Here is a 22969-nt window from a genome sequence, read left to right on the forward strand (position 1 = left end):
CATCTACTTCGTACTCCATATTGGGGTCAATAGAGACCGGGGGTAAGGATTGTCCAGTTAGATGGTCACATAAATGTTTGTAGGGTTTAAGCAATGACACATGGAATGTAGGGTGTATCTTGAGCGTGGGGGGTAGAGTGAGATGAATAGCATTACAGTTGATGATGCGCTGGATAGGAAAAGGACCTATGAACAAAGGTGAAAGTTTCCTTGAGGGTGTACACAAACGAAGATTTCTGGTGGAGAGCCAAACAAGGTCACCCACAGAGTAAGCTGGTGGAGGAATATGCTTACGATCGTAATATCTCTTTTGCACAACTTTAGCAGCATCAATGGTTTGTTTGATGTTTGCGAAGTTGGTGATAATTGTGGATGTGAGATCAGAAATGTGTGGATGATCTGGAACTTTTTCGGGGAGGTATTGGAATTTAGGGTGAAACCCATAGTTGGTATAGAAAGGAGTCTGTTTGGTAGTGGAGTGTACAGTATTGTTGAAGACAAATTCGGCATAATGAAGGTATTGGGACCAAGTGTTTTGTGCAGTATGACAATAAGAGCGTAAAAACTGCTCTACCCACTGGTTGCTGCACTCTGTTTGTCCGTTAGTCTGTGGATGGTATGAGGAAGACAATCTCTTCTCAATGCAGAATTGTTTACAGAACGCAGACCATAGGGCACTGGTGAATTGCGATCCACGATCTGTGAGTATTTTCGTGGGTAAACCATGTAGTTTAATAACGTTAGTCATTAACAGGTGTATGGTTTCAGCAGCTGTTGGTAACTTATGATATGGTATCAGATGGAGCATTTTGCTAAATAAGTCCACAACAACAAGAATTGTTGTGTAGTTACCGGAGTGAGGTAAGTCGACGATGTAGTCAAGAGCAATGTGCTGCCATGGCTTATCCGGAGTAGGTATAGATAGTAATAGACCGAAAGGTGGTCTTTTAATTCTCTTTGTAGTAGTACAAATGTGACAGGAGTTAACGTACATGGCCACATCAGATGTGATGGTAGGCCACCAGTAGGATCTGAGTAGTAAATCCTTGGTTTTAGTTAAACCACAATGTCCACCCATAGGTGAGTCGTGAGCAGATTTCAGTAGCTGGTTACGAAGTAAAGGTGGGATGTATATCTTTCCCTGGTAGCAATAGAAATCTTCAGTGTTCTTCAGTAGTAGGTTTAATGGTATAGTTGGATCTTTAGTTTGTTCTGTCCGTAGATACGGAATAGTATCAACTAGGAAGAGAAGAATGTTTTCTTTGGGGATGACAAGTTGAGGGGTAAATGAGTGATGCTGTGTATCTGGCAAGCGGGATAGAGCATCTGCCTTTCCGTTCTTGTTAGCTGGTCGGTAAGTGATGAGGTAATTAAACCTAGAAAAGAAAAGGTTCCAACGCACTTGGCGTGCTGAGAGAGTTCTGGTGGTCTTCAGGTATTGCAGGTTTCGGTGATCCGTATATACTATGGTAGGTGTGGTTGACCCTTCAAGGAGGTGTCTCCATTGTTCGAATGCTGCTTTTATCGCAAGAAGCTCTTTTTCCCCGATGGGGTATTGCCTTTCTGCTTCAGTTAGACTCCTGGAGTAGTAGGCGACTGGATGTAAAGGTTGTTGAAAGGCATCTCTTTGAGACAGGACTGCACCGAGAGCAAAGTCAGATGCGTCCACTTCCAATGTAAAGGGTAAATCTGTGTTAGGATATCTGAGTATGGGAGCTGTAGTGAAACTCTTTTTTAGGAGGTCAAAAGCGTTTTGAGCGGAGGGTGTCCATTTGAATTTGATGTTCTGTTTGGTTAGGTTAGTAAGGGGTTTTGCGAGCATGGAATAGTTCTTAATAAACTTTCTATAGAAGTTGGCGAATCCTAGAAAGCTTTGGACTTCTTTCCTAGTGGTAGGAACTGGCCAATTCAAAACTGCCAGGATTTTGTTGTTATCCATGCAAATGCCTTTGTCCGATATGATGTATCCAAGGAAAGGGATGCTGTTGGTATGAAAGATACATTTTTCTGCTTTCACAAACAATGAATTACTTTGAAGACGTGCAAGGACTTGGCGGACATGGTTCTTATGTTCTGCTAGGGTTTTAGAAAAAATGAGAATGTCGTCTAAATATATTACCACAAAGGAGTCCAATATATCCTTGAAAATATCGTTGATCAGATGCTGAAATGTGGCAGGAGCATTGCAGAGACCGAATGGCATGACGACATATTCAAACAATCCGTAACGTGTACGGAATGCCGTCAGCCATTCGTCTCCTGCCCGCATTCTGATCAAATTATAAGCTCCGCAGAGATCCAGCTTGGTGAAAATTTTGGATCCCTCTAGACGCTCTATTAATTCGGAGATAAGGGGCAGGGGGTAGCGATTCTTTATAGTAACTTTATTTAGTTGTCTGTAGTCCACAATCGGTCTGAGAGAACCATTCTTGTTTTTCACAAAGAAGATTCCTGCAGCCGATGGAGAAGTTGAGGGTCTGATGAAGCCTTTTTTCAAGTTATCATCAATATATGTTCTTAGGTGTTGTAACTCAGGCTTAGACAGTGGAAAAATATGTCCACATGGTATGACTGCTCCAGGTAGTAAATCTATTGGGCAGTCATACGGTCTGTGGGGAGGAAGATTCTCAGATTCAGTTTTACTGAATACATGGAAGAATTCTTCATAGTCTGTAGGAACAGTAGGTATATGATAATCTGTGGGAGGTTGTAGAAGTAAATGGGGAAAGCAGGTGGATTTACAATAATTGGAGTTAAATTGAATTGAAAGAGAGGACCAAGAGATACAAGGGTCGTGTTGCCGGAGCCACTGTAAGCCTAAAATTAGAGGAAAGTCAGGTGATGTGATTACATCGAATTTAACAAATTCTCTATGGTTACAGGGGGTTGACATGAGGATAGGGATGGTTTTATGTAACACAGGACCTGTGGACAAGACCTCGCCATCAATACCCCTTAAAGGAACAGGACACAATTTTTTGAGCAGGGGTATTTTATTTACTTTACAGAAATTTACATCCAAGTATGAAAGAGAGGCTCCTGAGTCAATAATCCCTTGGACGTTCACTCGTGATTGGTCCCACTGTAAAACAAGAGGTATATTGCAATAATGGCTGCATTTTAGTACAGTTTTAATAGAGGAAGAGGGTGTATTTTGCTTACCCTTTTTCTGGCGGGTGAGAATAGGACAGTCTTTTACCCCATGTTCATCTGAGGCACAGTACATGCATAAGTTCTGGGACCTACGTCTTAACTTCTCCTGAGTACTTAGGGGTCCACGTAGAAAAGCAATATCCATAGGTTCTGGTAGGGATTTAGAGTGTGTATTGGCTGTAGTTGGAGTGGTTTTTGACCTAAATTGTGAGTCATGGGTGGATCTTTCGTGGTGTCTTTCCCTAAGCCTCCTATCAATGCAAATACTGTGGTCAATAAGCTGTTCTAGAGTTGGTGGTATTTGGGTACGTGACAACTCATCCTTAATGGCCTCTGACAGTCCTAGCCTAAATTGATTTCGGAGGGATAAGTTGTTCCACTGGGTGTCAGGGGCCTACCTCTTAAATTCGGCTATATATTCCTCAACCTCTCTTTTTCTCTGCTTTAGGGACCTCATAGCATTTTCAGCGGTTTGTTGTTTGAAGGGATCCTCATATATTTGTGCTAAAGCAGAGAAAAAGGAGTCTAGAGAGTTGAGAATGTCATCATTATGTTCAAGAAAAGTATTTGCCCAGGCCCTGGGCTCAGCTCTTAGGTAGGAAATTGTAGTCATAACGTTTACCCTGTCATTGGGGTAAGTAAAAGGCTTAAGGGTAAATAATAGGTAGCAGGAGTTTTTGAATTCCCTAAAAACTTTTCTGTCCCCAGAGAAGGGTTCAGGGGAGCTGATATGGGGTTCTTGTGGAGGGGGTTTCCTTTCCACAACTTCCTTGATGTATGTTTTTAAATTGTCATTTTCTAGCTTAAGTGTAGTAAGTCCTTCAGTTAGGAGATCTACTTTATTAGTAAGTGTTTGTATGTGTGAGGCCATTTCAGTTGGGTCCATGTTATAAAGGGCTTAGTATTTCTGTCAGGATCACAGGCAATGCCTGCAATAAAACAAAGTATGGGTTGGACCACAGCCACTGAAATAATATTATAATGAGTAGTTGTAGCAGATTTGTGCAGAGGGCAGTTACATGGACATTACCCCTAAGTAATGTGTAATAGCCCAACATGCACAGGTAGCAGTTGATATGTGAATAGGGGCTCACAGGTAGGTAATGGCTGTTGCAGCATGTGTGGGGAGATTGGTAAACAGCAGCCTGACAGTGAGCTTGTAGTCAGGGGATAGACAATAACACGGTGTTAAGCTGATATTATGCGCAATATAGAAAAAGTGAGCATGGCCATAATAGTAACATGAAATACAAAGTAACCCGTGTGGGTTAAATACCTGGTAAGCTGAGGCAAGAGAGTTCGGTAGAGCAGAGTTTAGAGGACAGCTCGGATGCAGCGGTAGTGCTGTGGAGAGGAGAGCTGACAGGCGCCCTGCTTGGCGTGTGACGTCACAGAGGCGGCAGATCCGTTAGCGCTGTGAACAGAACAGACAGGCAGTAGAGACTAGCCGATGCAGGAGTGACACAGTAGAGCTGAAGAGCTAATCAAGATGCAGCTTAGCTAGTTGCAGACGAACAATACCAAGCAAGGAAGGAAGTGGAATGCTGGTATTTAAGGTGATACTGGGAAATTTGTTAAAGGGGCAGTAAGACAGGCTAATACATGACAGGACTCCCCCTCCAAGGAGCAACTCCGGTGCTCAAGAACCAGGACGATCGGGGTTCCGTTGATGGAATCTGGAGATCAATCTAGGAGCTGATATGTTAGATGATGGCTCCCAGGAGTTATGTTCCGAGGAATAACCCTTCCATTTAATCAAGTACTGAAGAATGCCTCTTCGACGTCTAGAGTCTAGGATGTCATCTACTTCGTACTCCATATTGGGGTCAATAGAGACCGGGGGTAAGGATTGTCCAGTTAGATGGTCACATAAATGTTTGTAGGGTTTAAGCAATGACACATGGAATGTAGGGTGTATCTTGAGCGTGGGGGGTAGAGTGAGATGAATAGCATTACAGTTGATGATGCGCTGGATAGGAAAAGGACCTATGAACAAAGGTGAAAGTTTCCTTGAGGGTGTACACAAACGAAGATTTCTGGTGGAGAGCCAAACAAGGTCACCCACAGAGTAAGCTGGTGGAGGAATATGCTTACGATCGTAATATCTCTTTTGCACAACTTTAGCAGCATCAATGGTTTGTTTGATGTTTGCGAAGTTGGTGATAATTGTGGATGTGAGATCAGAAATGTGTGGATGATCTGGAACTTTTTCGGGGAGGTATTGGAATTTAGGGTGAAACCCATAGTTGGTATAGAAAGGAGTCTGTTTGGTAGTGGAGTGTACAGTATTGTTGAAGACAAATTCGGCATAATGAAGGTATTGGGACCAAGTGTTTTGTGCAGTATGACAATAAGAGCGTAAAAACTGCTCTACCCACTGGTTGCTGCACTCTGTTTGTCCGTTAGTCTGTGGATGGTATGAGGAAGACAATCTCTTCTCAATGCAGAATTGTTTACAGAACGCAGACCATAGGGCACTGGTGAATTGCGATCCACGATCTGTGAGTATTTTCGTGGGTAAACCATGTAGTTTAATAACGTTAGTCATTAACAGGTGTATGGTTTCAGCAGCTGTTGGTAACTTATGATATGGTATCAGATGGAGCATTTTGCTAAATAAGTCCACAACAACAAGAATTGTTGTGTAGTTACCGGAGTGAGGTAAGTCGACGATGTAGTCAAGAGCAATGTGCTGCCATGGCTTATCCGGAGTAGGTATAGATAGTAATAGACCGAAAGGTGGTCTTTTAATTCTCTTTGTAGTAGTACAAATGTGACAGGAGTTAACGTACATGGCCACATCAGATGTGATGGTAGGCCACCAGTAGGATCTGAGTAGTAAATCCTTGGTTTTAGTTAAACCACAATGTCCACCCATAGGTGAGTCGTGAGCAGATTTCAGTAGCTGGTTACGAAGTGAAGGTGGGATGTATATCTTTCCCTGGTAGCAATAGAGATCTTCAGTGTTCTTCAGTAGTAGGTTTAATGGTATAGTTGGATCTTTAGTTTGTTCTGTCCGTAGATACGGAATAGTATCAACTAGGAAGAGAAGAATGTTTTCTTTGGGGATGACAAGTTGAGGGGTAAATGAGTGATGCTGTGTATCTGGCAAGCGGGATAGAGCATCTGCCTTTACGTTCTTGTTAGCTGGTCGGTAAGTGATGAGGTAATTAAACCTAGAAAAGAAAAGGTTCCAACGAACTTGGCGTGCTGAGAGAGTTCTGGTGGTCTTCAGGTATTGCAGGTTTCGGTGATCCGTATATACTATGGTAGGTGTGGTTGACCCTTCAAGGAGGTGTCTCCATTGTTCGAATGCTGCTTTTATCGCAAGAAGCTCTTTTTCCCCGATGGGGTATTGCCTTTCTGCTTCAGTTAGACTCCTGGAGTAGTAGGCGACTGGATGTAAAGGTTGTTGAAAGGCATCTCTTTGAGACAGGACTGCACCGAGAGCAAAGTCAGATGCGTCCACTTCCAATGTAAAGGGTAAATCTGTGTTAGGATATCTGAGTATGGGAGCTGTAGTGAAACTCTTTTTTAGGAGGTCAAAAGCGTTTTGAGCGGAGGGTGTCCATTTGAATTTGATGTTCTGTTTGGTTAGGTTAGTAAGGGGTTTTGCGAGCATGGAATAGTTCTTAATAAACTTTCTATAGAAGTTGGCGAATCCTAGAAAGCTTTGGACTTCTTTCCTAGTGGTAGGAACTGGCCAATTCAAAACTGCCAGGATTTTGTTGTTATCCATGCAAATGCCTTTGTCCGATATGATGTATCCAAGGAAAGGGATGCTGTTGGTATGAAAGATACATTTTTCTGCTTTCACAAACAATGAATTACTTTGAAGACGTGCGAGGACTTGGCGGACATGGTTCTTATGTTCTGCTAGGGTTTTAGAAAAAATGAGAATGTCGTCTAAATATATTACCACAAAGGAGTCCAATATATCCTTGAAAATATCGTTGATCAGATGCTGAAATGTGGCAGGAGCATTGCAGAGACCGAATGGCATGACGACATATTCAAACAATCCGTAACGTGTACGGAATGCCGTCAGCCATTCGTCTCCTGCCCGCATTCTGATCAAATTATAAGCTCCGCAGAGATCCAGCTTGGTGAAAATTTTGGATCCCTCTAGACGCTCTATTAATTCGGAGATAAGGGGCAGGGGGTAGCGATTCTTTATAGTAACTTTATTTAGTTGTCTGTAGTCCACAATCGGTCTGAGAGAACCATTCTTGTTTTTCACAAAGAAGATTCCTGCAGCCGATGGAGAAGTTGAGGGTCTGATGAAGCCTTTTTTCAAGTTATCATCAATATATGTTCTTAGGTGTTGTAACTCAGGCTTAGACAGTGGAAAAATATGTCCACATGGTATGACTGCTCCAGGTAGTAAATCTATTGGGCAGTCATACGGTCTGTGGGGAGGAAGATTCTCGGATTCAGTTTTACTGAATACATGGAAGAATTCTTCATAGTCTGTAGGAACAGTAGGTATATGATAATCTGTGGGAGGTTGTAGAAGTAAATGGGGAAAGCAGGTGGATTTACAATAATTGGAGTTAAATTGAATTGAAAGAGAGGACCAAGAGATACAAGGGTCGTGTTGCCGGAGCCACTGTAAGCCTAAAATTAGAGGAAAGTCAGGTGATGTGATTACATCGAATTTAACAAATTCTCTATGGTTACAGGGGGTTGACATGAGGATAGGGATGGTTTCATGTAACACAGGACCTGTGGACAAGACCTCGCCATCAATACCCCTTAAAGGAACAGGACACAATTTTTTGAGCAGGGGTATTTTATTTACTTTACAGAAATTTACATCCAAGTATGAAAGAGAGGCTCCTGAGTCAATAATCCCTTGGACGTTCACTCGTGATTGGTCCCACTGTAAAACAAGAGGTATATTGCAATAATGGCTGCATTTTAGTACAGTTTTAATAGAGGAAGAGGGTGTATTTTGCTTACCCTTTTTCTGGCGGGTGAGAATAGGACAGTCTTTTACCCCATGTTCATCTGAGGCACAGTACATGCATAAGTTCTGGGACCTACGTCTTAACTTCTCCTGAGTACTTAGGGGTCCACGTAGAAAAGCAATATCCATAGGTTCTGGTAGGGATTTAGAGTGTGTATTGGCTGTAGTTGGAGTGGTTTTTGACCTAAATTGTGAGTCATGGGTGGATCTTTCGTGGTGTCTTTCCCTAAGCCTCCTATCAATGCAAATACTGAGGTCAATAAGCTGTTCTAGAGTTGGTGGTATTTGGGTACGTGACAACTCATCCTTAATGGCCTCTGACAGTCCTAGCCTAAATTGATTTCGGAGGGATAAGTTGTTCCACTGGGTGTCAGGGGCCTACCTCTTAAATTCGGCTATATATTCCTCAACCTCTCTTTTTCTCTGCTTTAGGGACCTCATAGCATTTTCAGCGGTTTGTTGTTTGAAGGGATCCTCATATATTTGTGCTAAAGCAGAGAAAAAGGAGTCTAGAGAGTTGAGAATGTCATCATTATGTTCAAGAAAAGTATTTGCCCAGGCCCTGGGCTCAGCTCTTAGGTAGGAAATTGTAGTCATAACGTTTACCCTGTCATTGGGGTAAGTAAAAGGCTTAAGGGTAAATAATAGGTAGCAGGAGTTTTTGAATTCCCTAAAAACTTTTCTGTCCCCAGAGAAGGGTTCAGGGGAGCTGATATGGGGTTCTTGTGGAGGGGGTTTCCTTTCCACAACTTCCTTGATGTATGTTTTTAAATTGTCATTTTCTAGCTTAAGTGTAGTAAGTCCTTCAGTTAGGAGATCTACTTTATTAGTAAGTGTTTGTATGTGTGAGGCCATTTCAGTTGGGTCCATGTTATAAAGGGCTTAGTATTTCTGTCAGGATCACAGGCAATGCCTGCAATAAAACAAAGTATGGGTTGGACCACAGCCACTGAAATAATATTATAATGAGAAGTTGTAGCAGATTTGTGCAGAGGGCAGTTACATGGACATTACCCCTAAGTAATGTGTAATAGCCCAACATGCACAGGTAGCAGTTGATATGTGAATAGGGGCTCACAGGTAGGTAATGGCTTTTGCAGCATGTGTGGGGAGATTGGTAAACAGCAACCTGACAGTGAGCTTGTAGTCAGGGGATAGACAATAACACAGTGTTAAGCTGATATTATGCGCAATATAGAAAAAGTGAGCATGGCCATAATAGTAACATGAAATACAAAGTAACCCGTGTGGGTTAAATACCTGGTAAGCTGAGGCAAGAGAGTTCGGTAGAGCAGAGTTTAGAGGACAGCTCGGATGCAGCGGTAGTGCTGTGGAGAGGAGAGCTGACAGGCGCCCTGCTTGGCGTGTGACGTCACAGAGGCGGCAGATCCGTTAGCGCTGTGAACAGAACAGACAGGCAGTAGAGACTAGCCGATGCAGGAGTGACACAGTAGAGCTGAAGAGCTAATCAGGATGCAGCTTAGCTAGTTGCAGACGAACAATACCAAGCAAGGAAGGAAGTGGAATGCTGGTATTTAAGGTGATACTGGGAAATTTGTTAAAGGGGCAGTAAGACAGGCTAATACATGACAGGAATGCAGTACGCAACACTCGTAGGGTACTCCTAATATTAGAACATTACTTCAATAAATTACAACATTCCAATAAACACAGGAAAAAAGATCTAGCTTTACTAACAATCGATGCTGAAAAAGCATTTGATTCTATTATATGGGACCATATGTTTACCGCACTTAACAACTTTGGTTTTTCGGGAAATTTGGTTAAATTTCTTAAATTAATTTATAATAAACCACGTTCCCAACTACTAGTTAACGGCGGACTCACACACTATTTAGATAAAATATTTTTTATTAAACCACAAACCTCCTCCATTTACAACTGATACATTACATGTGACATACAATGAGAAAGACAAAAGAAAAAGCACAAGATTCATAAAAAAAAATACAAAGAGCTTACAGCAGCAGAGTAGCTATTACCTTACTCATAGTTGTATTCTAAGGATCTCATAGTACTCGCCTAGGGACCATTCCTTGAGCAGGTTTGCAATTGAAACTTTCTAACTTTGGCCTTAGTCATTTAATTATAAAATATCAACAGTCAAGCTAATCTACTACCTTTGCTGCAGTCTATCTCAAAGCCTATGGAGGTTTCTCTCATTTTCATATTTTTCCCTCAATTACTTCTTTTATATGTCCTTGGCTATTGTAGTTCATATTGGAAGTATATAATCTTGGGGGGTAATATTCTTTTAATTTCAGTAATATCATTTATCTAAATAGAACAAATAAACATAACTCAATAACTCCTGTATTGCAACACATCAAACTCATGGAGTCACGGGTGCCCCCCAACCTAGTACCTATTTATATGGCTATTAGTAGCTCTCTCATCAATTTTCCTTTTGTTGGGTAGTCTCCTATATCAAGTCAGTCATTGTCTGTCTCCAAGAAATTCTCGTCCCTCTCCCCTACCCTGTCCCTTCACCTTCCCTGATCATCCAGTAAAACCAGATCTTCTGGAATGTAGGCCCTGTTTCTTGAATAAATGCTGCTGTCTCGTACAACGAATAAACCATCTGTATTCTGTTGAGGACCTCTGTCCATGTTGGCGCCTCATTTTTCCAATATTTAGCTATAGCTATTCTTGTGGTGGTACATAGGATTCTAATGAAAGTGTTTATATGTGCGTTTAGTCTCGGGAGTGTCTCATGCATCAGCGCCTGGGCTGGTGTAAGAGAAATCCTTTCGTTTAACAGGGTGCTGAGCATTAAAGACAATTTCCTCCAAATGTTTTGGACTCTAGGGCAGTCCCACCACATGTGAAGATATGACCCCCTAACTTTACAACCCCTATAACAGTATCTAGAGTTTCCTAACGTCATATGAGATGTTTTCATTGGTGTTAAGTACCATCTAAAGGTTGTCTTCAGTACATTCTCTCTGAGGTCTGCACTAATGAGGCCCTTACTAGCGTAATGAAATATATCATTCCAGTCATCAATCGTATGTTCTCTAGCAATATCTTCCTCCCATTTTAGTAGCAATGTAGATTTAGTCGTGTATTTAGTTTCCTGTAGTGATATGTATAATCTAGATATTGCTTTCTTGGGTCTGTTGATTGCTAAACATAAATTTTCGAGAGTCGTTTTTGGACTGTGTATTGTGGTCTTACTGATATATGTTTGTATAGCTGATGTGATCTGTAAGTAGAGGAACCAGTGTATCTGAATAGGTTCTAGCTTCTGTCTAAGCTGTGTGAAGGTCAGTAATTTGCCTTGTGAATATATATCTGCCACCCTGTATAAGCCTTTATTTTCCCATTTTTTGATATGGTATAGAAACTCTTCATTTATCAAGTATTTTAGTGGTATTATCAGGGTTTGTCTAGGTATCAGTTTCCCTATCCGCTGTATCTTGGTCCATTGTTGTTTGGCCAATTTTGTGGATTTATTATGATAGATCTCTGAGTCCCTATTCTTTATGTTACCCCAGAGAATATCTTCGGGTCCCTCCATTCCCCCCATAGCAGCCTCCAAGGCAGGCCAGAGAACATCTTTTTGTCTTCTCCCAAGCATTGAATTTTGCGCTAGTCTAGCTGCTGTGTAATAATCGTGCAAATTAGGGGCACCCACCCCCCCCAACTGTCTATGCCTTGTCAGGATTTGGTGTGGGATCCTCGGGTGTTTATTATCCCTCAGAAATCTGTGTATGTCTTTTTGGAGGTTCTCTAAGTCTGAACTGATAACTTTAATTGGGAGGACCCTGAACAGATAGAGGATTCTGGGTAGAATCGTCATCTTGACAGCAGATAACCTTCCATACCAGGAGAATCCCATTTTCCTCCACATTCCTAAGTCTGACCTAATTGCTTTGTAAAGGGAAAAATAATTTGCAGCATACAATTTAAAAGAGTGGGTAGTCAGCTTTATCCCTAGGTATTTGAGCCCGTCTAATACCCATTTGAAGTCAAAATTTGATTCGATTGCCTTCATGGTATGTTTAGGTAGCGATAGGGGGAGTGCTTCGCATTTGTCTGTGTTAATTTTATACCCCGATATCTGGGAGAATAATTGTATGGCATGATATACGTGTGGTAACGAGATGAGCGGTTTCGTAATGGTGAGCAACACATCGTCTGCAAATAAGGTAATTTTATGATGTATCTTCCCTACTTCCAGTCCCCAGATATCAGGACAATTACGTATATATGCAGCTAAGGGTTCTATGCATAGCGCAAAGATTAAGGGTGATAAGGGGCATCCCTGTCGTGTACCGTTAAGTATATGTATAGTCTCAGATTGGTGTCCGATTGCTCTAACCTGTGCCGTGGGTGTCGAATATAATCCCTTAATGGCCTTCACAAACCGTCCCTCAAAACCCATTAGTGACAGCACACTCAACATATATTTCCAGTCAACTCGGTCGAATGCCTTCTCCGCATCCAAAGATAGGATCAGAGAAGGCATCCCTTTGTCTCGAAGAAAGTCAATAACCGATACCATTCTACGTATATTGTCGGGGGCCTCCCTGTCCTTAATAAATCCAACTTGATCAGGGTGTATGATTGAGGGCAGGATGTGTTTCAGTCTATTAGCTAGTATTTTAGTAACTATTTTAAGGTCCTGGTTGATAAGGGAAATTGGTCTATAATTAGCGCAGAAATGGGGGTCCTTTCCCTGTTTTGGGATCACCACTATCCTAGCCTGAAGCAGTTCTGTAGGTATTTCTCCCCCTTCCATAATGTGGTTAGCAAACACCACCAGGTGAGGCAATAGTATATCTCTAAAAGCTTTATAGTATTCCCCTGGGAATCCATCTGGACCTGGGGCTTTGCTAGGTTTAAGATCTTTAATAGCAGCTCGTACCTCCTCAGGTGTAATTTTAGCGTCCAGGGCTTCCCTATCTTCCTCAGAAATTGGCTTCAGGTCCGCTTTATGTAAAAAAGAATCAAATACTTTTTCCGTCAGAGGGCAGTGTTGCACTTTAGTCCCATCATACAAGTCGCTATAAAAGTGAGCAAATGTGTCAACAATTTCCTGTGGGTGGGATGTCATGTGTCCCTTTGAGTTCTGTATGCTCGGTATTGATAAGGCCTGATAATTGTCCCTGATTTTTTTCGCTAGATATCTATCAGGTTTATTTGAGAAGATAAAGTAGTTTGTTTTCAGTCTGTGTGCCGCTTTGACGGACTGTTCATTTAATATAGTTTGTAGCTTATTCTTAGTGCTCTGCAATTGCGTCAATGTGGCTTGGGATCTAGTTATTCTATGTGCCCTCTCTAGTGAAGTAATCTCCGAGTATAATTGTGTCAGGAGTAGGGTGTGTTGTCTCCTAGCTGCTGTCTTTTCTTTAATTAATATACCTCTAATCACTGCTTTATGTGCCGCCCATGGTATAATAGGGTTACTCGTGGTATCTACATTAATCTGCCAATATTCCTCTAGATCCTTAAGAATTTTATCTTTTACGAGCGGATTTTTAATACAAGACGGATCATAAGTCCATGATCTTGTTCTCTTTGGGTCCAATAGGTCCCCTAGACATAGTTTAGTAATTGAATGATCTGACCATACACACGGAAGAATATCTATATGTTGTAATATCGGTTGCAGTATCTGACTCGTATACACATAATCTATCTTCGAGTAACTGTTGTGTGCCGATGAGTAGAATGTGGTGTCTCTAGCATCCCCATTAAGTACTTGCCAAGTGTCCTGCAGCATATGCTGCTCAAGCATCCCCCCTATGTTCTTAGCTACCCCTTTCTGTCTAGTCTTCTTTTTAGATTGCAGGTTGGATGTGTGTTTCATCAGTGATTGTATGTCTATGTTAAAGTCTCCTGCTAAGATTATACGTGTCCTAGACCAGTCAGTTAGTAGATGAGATATATTTTGAAAATATTTGTCTTGTTGTTCATTTGGGGCGTACACGTTGCAAAAGACTATATCTATTCCCCCTACTTGACCTGACACCAGGAGGTATCTGCCGTCTTTGTCTGCTATAGTTTCTTTGTGTGTGAAAGGTATAGAGGAGTGTATAAGAATAGAGACTCCTCTTTTTTTAGAATCTATCGTAGAGTGGAATTGTTGTGGAAAGTCTCTAGCCCAGTATTTGGGAATGGTGGAGTGCAGGAAATGTGTCTCCTGGAGGAAAATTACAGTAGCTTTCAGTCGTCTATAATTAGTCAGTGCTGTCCTTCTTTTTATGTCGGTGTTGAGACCTCTCGCATTATGCGAGAGCAATGTTATTCTAGCTAATGACATTCTTAAGCATATATTTGTGCACTACTCTTTTCTTACCAGTGGTTGGGTATTCTAAGGGTACCTTGTTCTCTTTCTGATGAGACCTCTCCCAACCTCTTAGCGATTCACCTATGATTGATGAGCTCTGCGTACTCGTGGGGCATCCCGTGACTCCAAAGAACAAAAACATAAACATTAATATAACCAAAAACATATTACAATATAACAGTGTGCTGGTCATCTTTTACCAACACCACCACAGTGTGTGTTTTGTACATGGTCACAACAAAAACCACAATATAAAGCATCTTATGAACGTTAATGATCATACAACAGTCTCTTAGGCTTAGTGTCCTCTCAAACCCTCTCTTTGTCATGGGGTTAATGATCCTTGCCTATGTCTTATAAATTTACAGCAGAAAAGTAAAAATCTTTCCAGTGGGTGCTGCCCTTATTATATCTAGTTTTCAAGTCTTAGCTTTCTTTTTAGTAACTTTTTTCCATCTCGGTCTCTGAGACTTTGCCTGAGAGTGAGAAAGTTCCAGAGAGCTTGTTGTTGCTTCCTTTTCTGTAATTTCTGGTGGATCCAGCTCCAAAAATTTGCAAATATCAGGTATTTCCGCTGTGTTCTTGATCGTGGCAGTTCTGCCATTTCTCACTACATGCAAGGCAAAGGGGAAACCCCATCTGTATGGAATGTGGTGTTTCCTGAGGAGGAGGGTGAGTGGTCGGAGGGTATATCTTCTTTGTAGGGTCTTGATGCATAAATCTTGAAAAAACTGAATAACGTTGCCTTGGAATTTAAACGTGGGGTTGTGTCTTGCAGCTGACAATATTTTTTCTCTATCGGGGTATCTCAGGAGCTTAAGTATAACATCTCTCGGGGGTTGATCTGGTTTGGGCTTAGCCCTAAGGGCCCTATGGGCTCTTTCTATTTGAACTTCAGAGTCAACTGATGCTCCCAGTATTGCCCTAAATAGTTGCTGGAGATAGTCGTGCAGGTCTTCTGCTCCAATTGTCTCAGGGACCCCTTTGAGGCGGATATTGGATCTTCTGCTCCTATTTTCGATGTCCTCAATTTTCTCTTCTAGCTCCATTATCATTTGTTGTTGGTTTGTTAATGTTTGGGCTGCTTCAGCTACTTCTTCACTCATTTCATCAGTTGCTGTTTCCAATGAGTCTACCCGATTGCCCAGTTCAGAGATTTCAGTTTTGATATCAGTAAGACTGTTGGTAATCTTCTCTTGAAAGCTATCCATCTTTTCCCAGAGTTTATCGAAATTGGTCGCAATATCCTGTTTGGATACCAGGGCATTTAGATCCGCCTTGGTCACAGGAGTCATGTCTTCAGGTTCTCCCTCATTTTCAGATTCAGGATCCTCCTCCACTTCATTTAAAAGAAGATCTTTAACTTTATGGGCTCTGGGCGTTTTGAAAAATGTCTCCATAGATGTGCTCTTCATCCCTTTATCCGTCTTGTTCCCTTTCCTGGTTGACATAATGAATATCTCCCTCAGTGTCGTCCCTACCCCGGTCAGGTAGACAGTCTAGATAATCTTGCAGAATCAGGAGATATCAAGAGCCAAGTCCTTTTGATTCAATTTAATTAACTAAAGGTTGTGTTTCTGGGACTGTTCTTCAAAACCCTCCCCCTCTACCTAAGTAGGGGCGTTTATTCCATATATTAATAATGCTGCCTCACTTTCTTCATCCCATATGCTCAGGCAGTATGCTTATGTAATGCTATGAGGGAAGAATAGTGTAAGGTGAGAGGAGCACTGTTCCATATATACTTGTGGTAGTTCGTCTTGAGCAGTGTGTGATTGTTGGACCACTTCAAAAACACATCTTTACATCTTTAACTCATTACATCTCCCAGTGGCTTTTTCCTATGTAGATGGGTCATCATGCATTCCATCATCCCATACACTGGAAGTTAATTAATGTCACCAGCCTCTATACCCCAGGGCAGTTGTCCCCACTGGACGAAGACGGGCAGGGGTAATGGGGTATGACCTACTGACACAGCGTTCAGCAGGAAATGAAGGGGATAGAGGCCAGCAAAGCACAATTGTATTCAGTGGTGTTCGGTATCATGTGCTAACAGATTTTATAGTGATAACGCTACACCTCTCTGTCTTTATATTTACTGCAATTCTTGATGTCTGCCGCAGTTCTGTACAATTATGTCTCTTTATTTCAAATCCACCTCATTAAGCTCTACCACTAGCCCTGTTATGGGTGCTGTTTGTGTTCCTTCAATTTCTTTTAACTGGCAAAGCTTGGCTAGTTCTGATCCAAAGCAGTTATACCTGCATTTATATTTTGTAAGCTAATCAGCCAAGTCTGTAATTTTATTACTCTGTGCAGGATATATGATGCAAAATGTGTGCTGAATGGGGATAAGCTTTTTCCCAACAGGTCCGATGTATGGCACCAAGCTAATTCTGAGAGGCAAGTGTCCCACTTCTGGCTTGAGTTGGTTAGATAGCCAGAGCAGGGACCGTTACAAACTGGGATAATCTAGCTGCATATAGGGCACTTATTAGTGTTACACTGTTCTATATTCTTAGCCCAGCATCAGGTAAATGCAAGAGTGTGGTGCGGCTTGCGGTAGGTTCTTACCCTCCTCACTGGCTGCTAGCTGTAGATCGGCACCGGTTCACTCCGCCTGGGATCTCCTGGTCCTGCAACGGGTTAGGCCGCAAGATGGCGAGGGTTCGCGCCAAAAAGTAAGTGGCGCAGCACAGCTCTCCGGCCTCCTGCTAAGGCCCACACAAGTCCCGTCCGGAACCGGCCTGTCATCCGAAGCAAACTTCCTCACAAGAGAAAAGGTAGGGGTCAAAGCATGAGTGATTCTTTGCGGCTGACAGTTGGCCCCGGTGTCTTCTCACAATCACACATGCGGTAATAAGCTGCCGCTCCGGAGCGGAGCCCCGACCCTCTGGGCAGCAGTGATGCGCAATCAAGGGGACAGCCGATAATCAGTCCGGAGCTCAGTAGTGGGTGTCAAGCAGCCAGTTGGGATCACCTCCTGGCACTACAATGCAGTTCCTCAGTATCCGGTCAGTGCCGATTCACACAAGTTTCTCTTCGCCCAAAAGCTGGAAGCACTCAAAACACACTTATCAGCCTTCAATAAGTAGATTATAAGTTGAGCCTATGAGAGACAAACTGATATCTACATATAAAAACTCCTTATTTATGCTTAAAATGCAAAAGTAAGAGAGAGCTCTTTTCATGAACGTCTCTCCAGCTTGACGGTTAGCTCCGCCCCCTTCCTCACACACTATTTAGATATGGAAAGGGGGACTCGACAAGGGTGTCCACTGTCCCCCTTGCTTTTTAATATAGCACTAGAGCCCCTTGCTGTCAGCTTGAGAAATGAAGTTAAAGGGATTCAGATAGGAAACCAAAGCCCGATCATCTCACTATATGCTGATGACATTATTTTATTTTTACAAAATAAAAATTTCAGTATCCCAAAGACATTAGAAATAATCTGCAGTTACAACCAATTTTCAGGATATAAAATTAACTCAAACAAATCAGAAATATTATGGATGAATAAAACACCACAAAGTTATTCAAAGAAAATATTTAAAGAAGTACAACACATAAATTACCTTGGCATTACCCTAGGGAGAGACCCCAAAGAATGGTACCACCCTAACTATGGTAAATTGTTAGATAAACTGACCAATGATCTGACAAGGTGGAACATCCACTACCTCTCATTATCAGCAAAAATCATGCTAATAAAAACAATTTTCTTTCCACGGCTAATGTTCTTACTACAAAACTCACCATTGTTTATTAAAATTAAAGATATAAACAGATACAACAGGTTATGCACGAAGTTCATTTGGGGGGAGAAAAGGCATGGTATGTCTATAGAGAAACTTACACAACTTAAAAAATTGGGGGGACTTTCACTCCCCAACTTACAATATTATAATTGGGTAGCATTGATCAAGTTTGGGGTTGACTGGGTAACAGAAGCAAATTATGTCACATATTATGAAATAGAGTCAGATTTAATAAAACCATTTAATTTAAAATCTATATTACATCACTCACATAATAAATTACCTAGCAATATTAGCAAGCTGAGTACCTTCACAAATATAATACAAGCATGGCAGAAGTACTTGAAAGTAATGGGTTATACGTATCAAGTATCACAAAACTTACCCATTATAGGGACAGTGGATTTTAGCCCAGGTATAGAAAATAAAGTATTTGAGAGGTGGAGAGAGAATGGATTAATATACATGACACAACTGAAACAAATAGGAACGAGAACGATATACACGTTTCAAGAGCTGTCACAAATATTCAAGCTTCCTGCAAAAGATTTCTTTGCGTATTTACAACTCCGACATTATTTTTTCCAAATAATATCTTTATATGGTGACGATTGGAAGAAACCTGAGATAGATTCAGGGATTAAGCTATATAAAGTAGGAATCCACATCATATCATACTGGTATAACTCTTTATTAATAAGAGTAGGAGTAAAACATATTAACAAATTACAAGATAATCTGATTAGATACTTTCCAACCATCCAAATTACATATTAACAAGGTAGTATAGAGGCAGCAGAAAATGCGACTACATTAATCAGTTGGAGAGAAACTCAAGTTAAAGTAATCAATAATTATTATCTAACCCCACTCAGAATGAGTAAATGGGCAAAGGGAAATCAATCTGGTTATTGCTCTAAATGCAATAAAGAAGAAGCTGACTTACTCCATTGTCTATGGTCTTGTCCTAAGATCAGGCAATACTGGTTTAAAATAAATTTCTGGGTAAATAAATTTCTTCAAGAGAATTTCCAAATGTCAGCACACCATAGCTTTTTCTTGTTAAATGATAGAACAGATAAAGAAGAACAACGTTTAATAAACACAGTGATCCTAGCAGCACGGGTCTTAATATTTAAAAGATGGAAATCGCCTGTGGCCCCTAAGGTTACGGAATTCTCTAACATAATTAAACAACAAATGTTTATTGAAATCCATGACTTAAAACCAGATTCAGAGAAACAATTTAGGCTTTTTTTCTCTAAATGGAAACCAGTAATCTTATCTTGGCCCCGCTCAACACAGCTACTTTTTATTGCCCCTATAATAAATGCACTACCTTTCATTACGAGATGAGATGAAAAGAGAAGAGAAGGTGAAGGGGAAGTGGAGAGAAAGACAAAAAGAAACACATTATGTAGTGAACATATAAAACAGAACTGAGTAAATGTTAAATGCCTGAGATAATAGTGAATAATGTACGGTATTCATAAAGGTAATTCTGTAAATACTGCTTTGAAAGGAAAGTTGTTGGTTTTGTTTTCTGTTGATTGATTCTTATTTTTGTCATTGTTGAAAATCCAAATAAAAAGAATATTAAAAAAAAAAATCACTAGATACCCCTGTGTATTGGTGTCTATCCTGTGTATATATGATGATTAAGAGAAATGTATTCTTGGTATCTGTATGAAAAATTATTTGATTTATCTGCAAAATATAATGAACAATTGGTTTATGCACACTAGAGGGAGTTAACAGTTACAATGGAAGTATGTAGGTGAAGACAGGTGTTTTCTGTAATTAAGTGGGAGGGGTTATGGGTATATTAAGTCTGTTGCATCAGTGTAATTTTATACATGATTAAGGACGTTTGTACAAAACATTGTTGTTGTTTTTTTGGCTTAAAGGGCCAGTCTAGTATAAATTAAACCTTCATTATTCAGATAGGACTTTTAATTTTAATCAATTTTCAAATTTACTTTTATCATCAAATTTGCTTTTCTTCTCTTGGTATTCTTAGTTTAAACTAAACCTAGGTAGGCTCATATGCTAATTTCTAAGCCTTTGAGGGCTGCCTCTTATCACATGCTTTTTAAATCTATTTTCAACACAAAGAGGCAGAAAGTACACGTGGGCCATATAGATAACACTGTGTTCATGCACAGGGGTTGTTTAAGATTTAGCACAAAACAATGCTAAGTGCAAGACAATAGATAATAAACAGTCAGTTATGTGATCAGGGGGCTGGAAGAAGGTTCCTAGATACAAGGTAATCACAGAGGTAAAAAGTATATTAATATAACTGTGTTGGTTATGCAAAACTGGGGAATGGGTAATAGAGGGATTATCTATCTTTTTAAACAATAACAATTCTATGGTAGACTGTTCCTTTAAATTACTATCTAAATAATGAAAGTTTAATTTTTTACTAGACTGTCCCTTTAAATAAAATCTTTTATACAGTGATACTGGTGTCTCAGCTATTGACAAGCCTAAGTAAACACAACCTGCAGAAGAAATAACACTCCCAGTGGGCTGCAGGATAGTTAACTAACAAAATGATAATTTTCCATTCTTCTCTGTATTGAGCTTTAGTTTTCCAGACAAATATAAGATAAGGAAGCAAGTGTGTGTACACATCAGGTGGTTTTTTAGCAACAACAGAGGCCTTTAATGAAAAAGCTTGTTTTTTTAATGTTTAATGCAACCTGTGTCCAGTGTGAGTCCATAATATAATGAAATTTAAATAAACCGAATATATATTTAGTAGACATGTACAGATCGGTCAATGAAATAACTGAAAGCCTAAAACAAATAAAGAAAATTTTGTACTGTTCTATTTCTTATCCTGCAGCGCCACCTACTGGTCATTGTTTTTGTTCTAATATTTATTTCAGATGCTGCATCCCCCTGTTTACTAAACAGTCGTGCAACAGATGGATAAATTATGAGATTGTATAATTTCTTATTGTAAAATTAATGTATACCGTGTGTCCAATTTATACGTTTATTCATTATTTATGTATTGCAACATTCTAGCTTTAGTTCAAGCTGTATAAAGTAGAGCTGCAACTAATCAGAGGAACAAATACAATATTACACCAATACGCTACTTGACCTTGTGACTAATTAAAACCAAAAACATTTTGGTTCCTACAATTTCCTTCAAGAGTAACAATGACTCCAATTCCCTTATTCAGCGCTAATACTGAACAAATAAAAGCTTTAGCTCTGATAGCGAATACGTGGGCGGCTCTTAAAAGAGCCTTTGGTTTGTTGTGATTGGAAAGAGATTGCGTTTAACCCCCGAAACCATAGAGAGTGCGGCCCTGGCGTTTCAGAGCATACACCACATCCATAGCGGTCACGGTCTTCCTCTTGGCGTGCTCGGTGTAGGTGACGGCGTCTCGGATGACATTTTCCAGGAAGACCTTGAGCACTCCGCGGGTCTCCTCGTAGATGAGGCCGGAGATTCGCTTAACACCTCCCCTCCGTGCCAAGCGCCGGATAGCCGGCTTAGTGATGCCCTGGATGTTATCTCGGAGCACTTTACGGTGCCTCTTGGCGCCTCCTTTACCTAATCCCTTCCCGCCTTTACCACGTCCGGACATGTTCAGGTTTCTTCCAAAAGTAGATGAATAACCTCAGGAAGGAGGCAACGCTCTTTATATTGTGTTTATGAGAACCTGAATGGGAACTAGTGGGCGGGATTTGTAACACTTCAAAATGATTGGCTGACTTAGTGTATTCTCCTTTGATTGGCTACAAGAACCGTTAGTGTTTTGTTTTTTTCTTTAAAAAAAATAAAAAATACCGGGCTCCCATTGTTCTATCTAATGTATTATCACATTTATAATCAGTATTGAAAAATAAATGTGTCGATAATTTAATCACAGTAAAAATCAATTGAAATTTCTGGGGAAAACAAAAATGAAAGCAATTGGCGTCTCAAATGTATAAATCCTTATGTATAAATATCGTATAAGACTCCAGGCAGCCTCTGTAATAACAGACGCCATTGTGTGATGGAAAAAGCGCGGGCTCCAGAGATTCTTTAAAATAGTTTTAATCTTCTCTTTAGAATTCTTCTTCACAATAGAATTAAATATCGAGTAATTCATGAATAATAATGATGATGATGTTAGGGAAATAAAGTGAGCTGGGAATTAAGACAAAGAAATGCGACACAGCTCAGCTTCTTATAAATAAGGTTTTTATTATTATTATTATTTCCAAGCAAAGAAATTCTCTGTCCCTTTTCTGGCAGCATAAAGTCTGATAAAGAAAATAAAATTAAATATCAAGTAAATAATGTAAAGCCTTTCCCAGCACTTCCCTTCCCAGAGCTAACCAGCTATAATTTACATTACAATACACAGTGTCTAAGTAATATCTGCTGAATGGCAGAATGTGAGGGGAATTGTTACTGATGAAGTAAGGAACAAACAGAAAGAAAATGAATGCGCAGCCTTATTTATAAGAACATTACAATATTTACCGAAGGTCATAAAAGTTAAATTCCCATTTTAAAGATGAGCACATAGATTACAGAACAAAGCATAAATGTGTTTTTAATAAAAAAAAAAAAAAAGTTAAATAATACCACAAAAGAACAATGTATCAATGTTTGTTTCAAAATTATTTAGTGCATCGTTTAGTTTTTAATAAATCTCAAAAGGAAACAGCTGTCACTATATGGAAAGGAAGAGAACACGATTTGGGTCTGGAGCTTGTTTTAAGTTTATATTCATTTATTAAACCCTGTTATTT

General features: G+C 40.3%; 1 protein-coding gene and 1 pseudogene across 1 annotated transcript in view; one reads left to right on the forward strand and one right to left on the reverse strand.

Moving 5' to 3' along the window:
• Positions 1-21810, reverse strand: part of LOC128657030 (histone H3-like) — a 48588-nt pseudogene extending 26778 nt beyond the window's left edge.
• LOC128657029 (histone H3-like) overlaps positions 1-22969 on the forward strand; it is a 49153-nt gene that overhangs the window by 11967 nt on the left and 14217 nt on the right. Inside the window, exon 2 of the mRNA XM_053711256.1 lies at positions 1386-1405. Within this exon, the coding sequence (XP_053567231.1) occupies positions 1386-1405 (20 nt within the window). The remainder of the gene's footprint in view (positions 1-1385; positions 1406-22969) is intronic.

Source organism: Bombina bombina, chromosome 4, assembly GCF_027579735.1.
Source record: "Bombina bombina isolate aBomBom1 chromosome 4, aBomBom1.pri, whole genome shotgun sequence".
In the NCBI taxonomy this organism is placed as follows: Eukaryota; Metazoa; Chordata; class Amphibia; order Anura; family Bombinatoridae; genus Bombina; species Bombina bombina.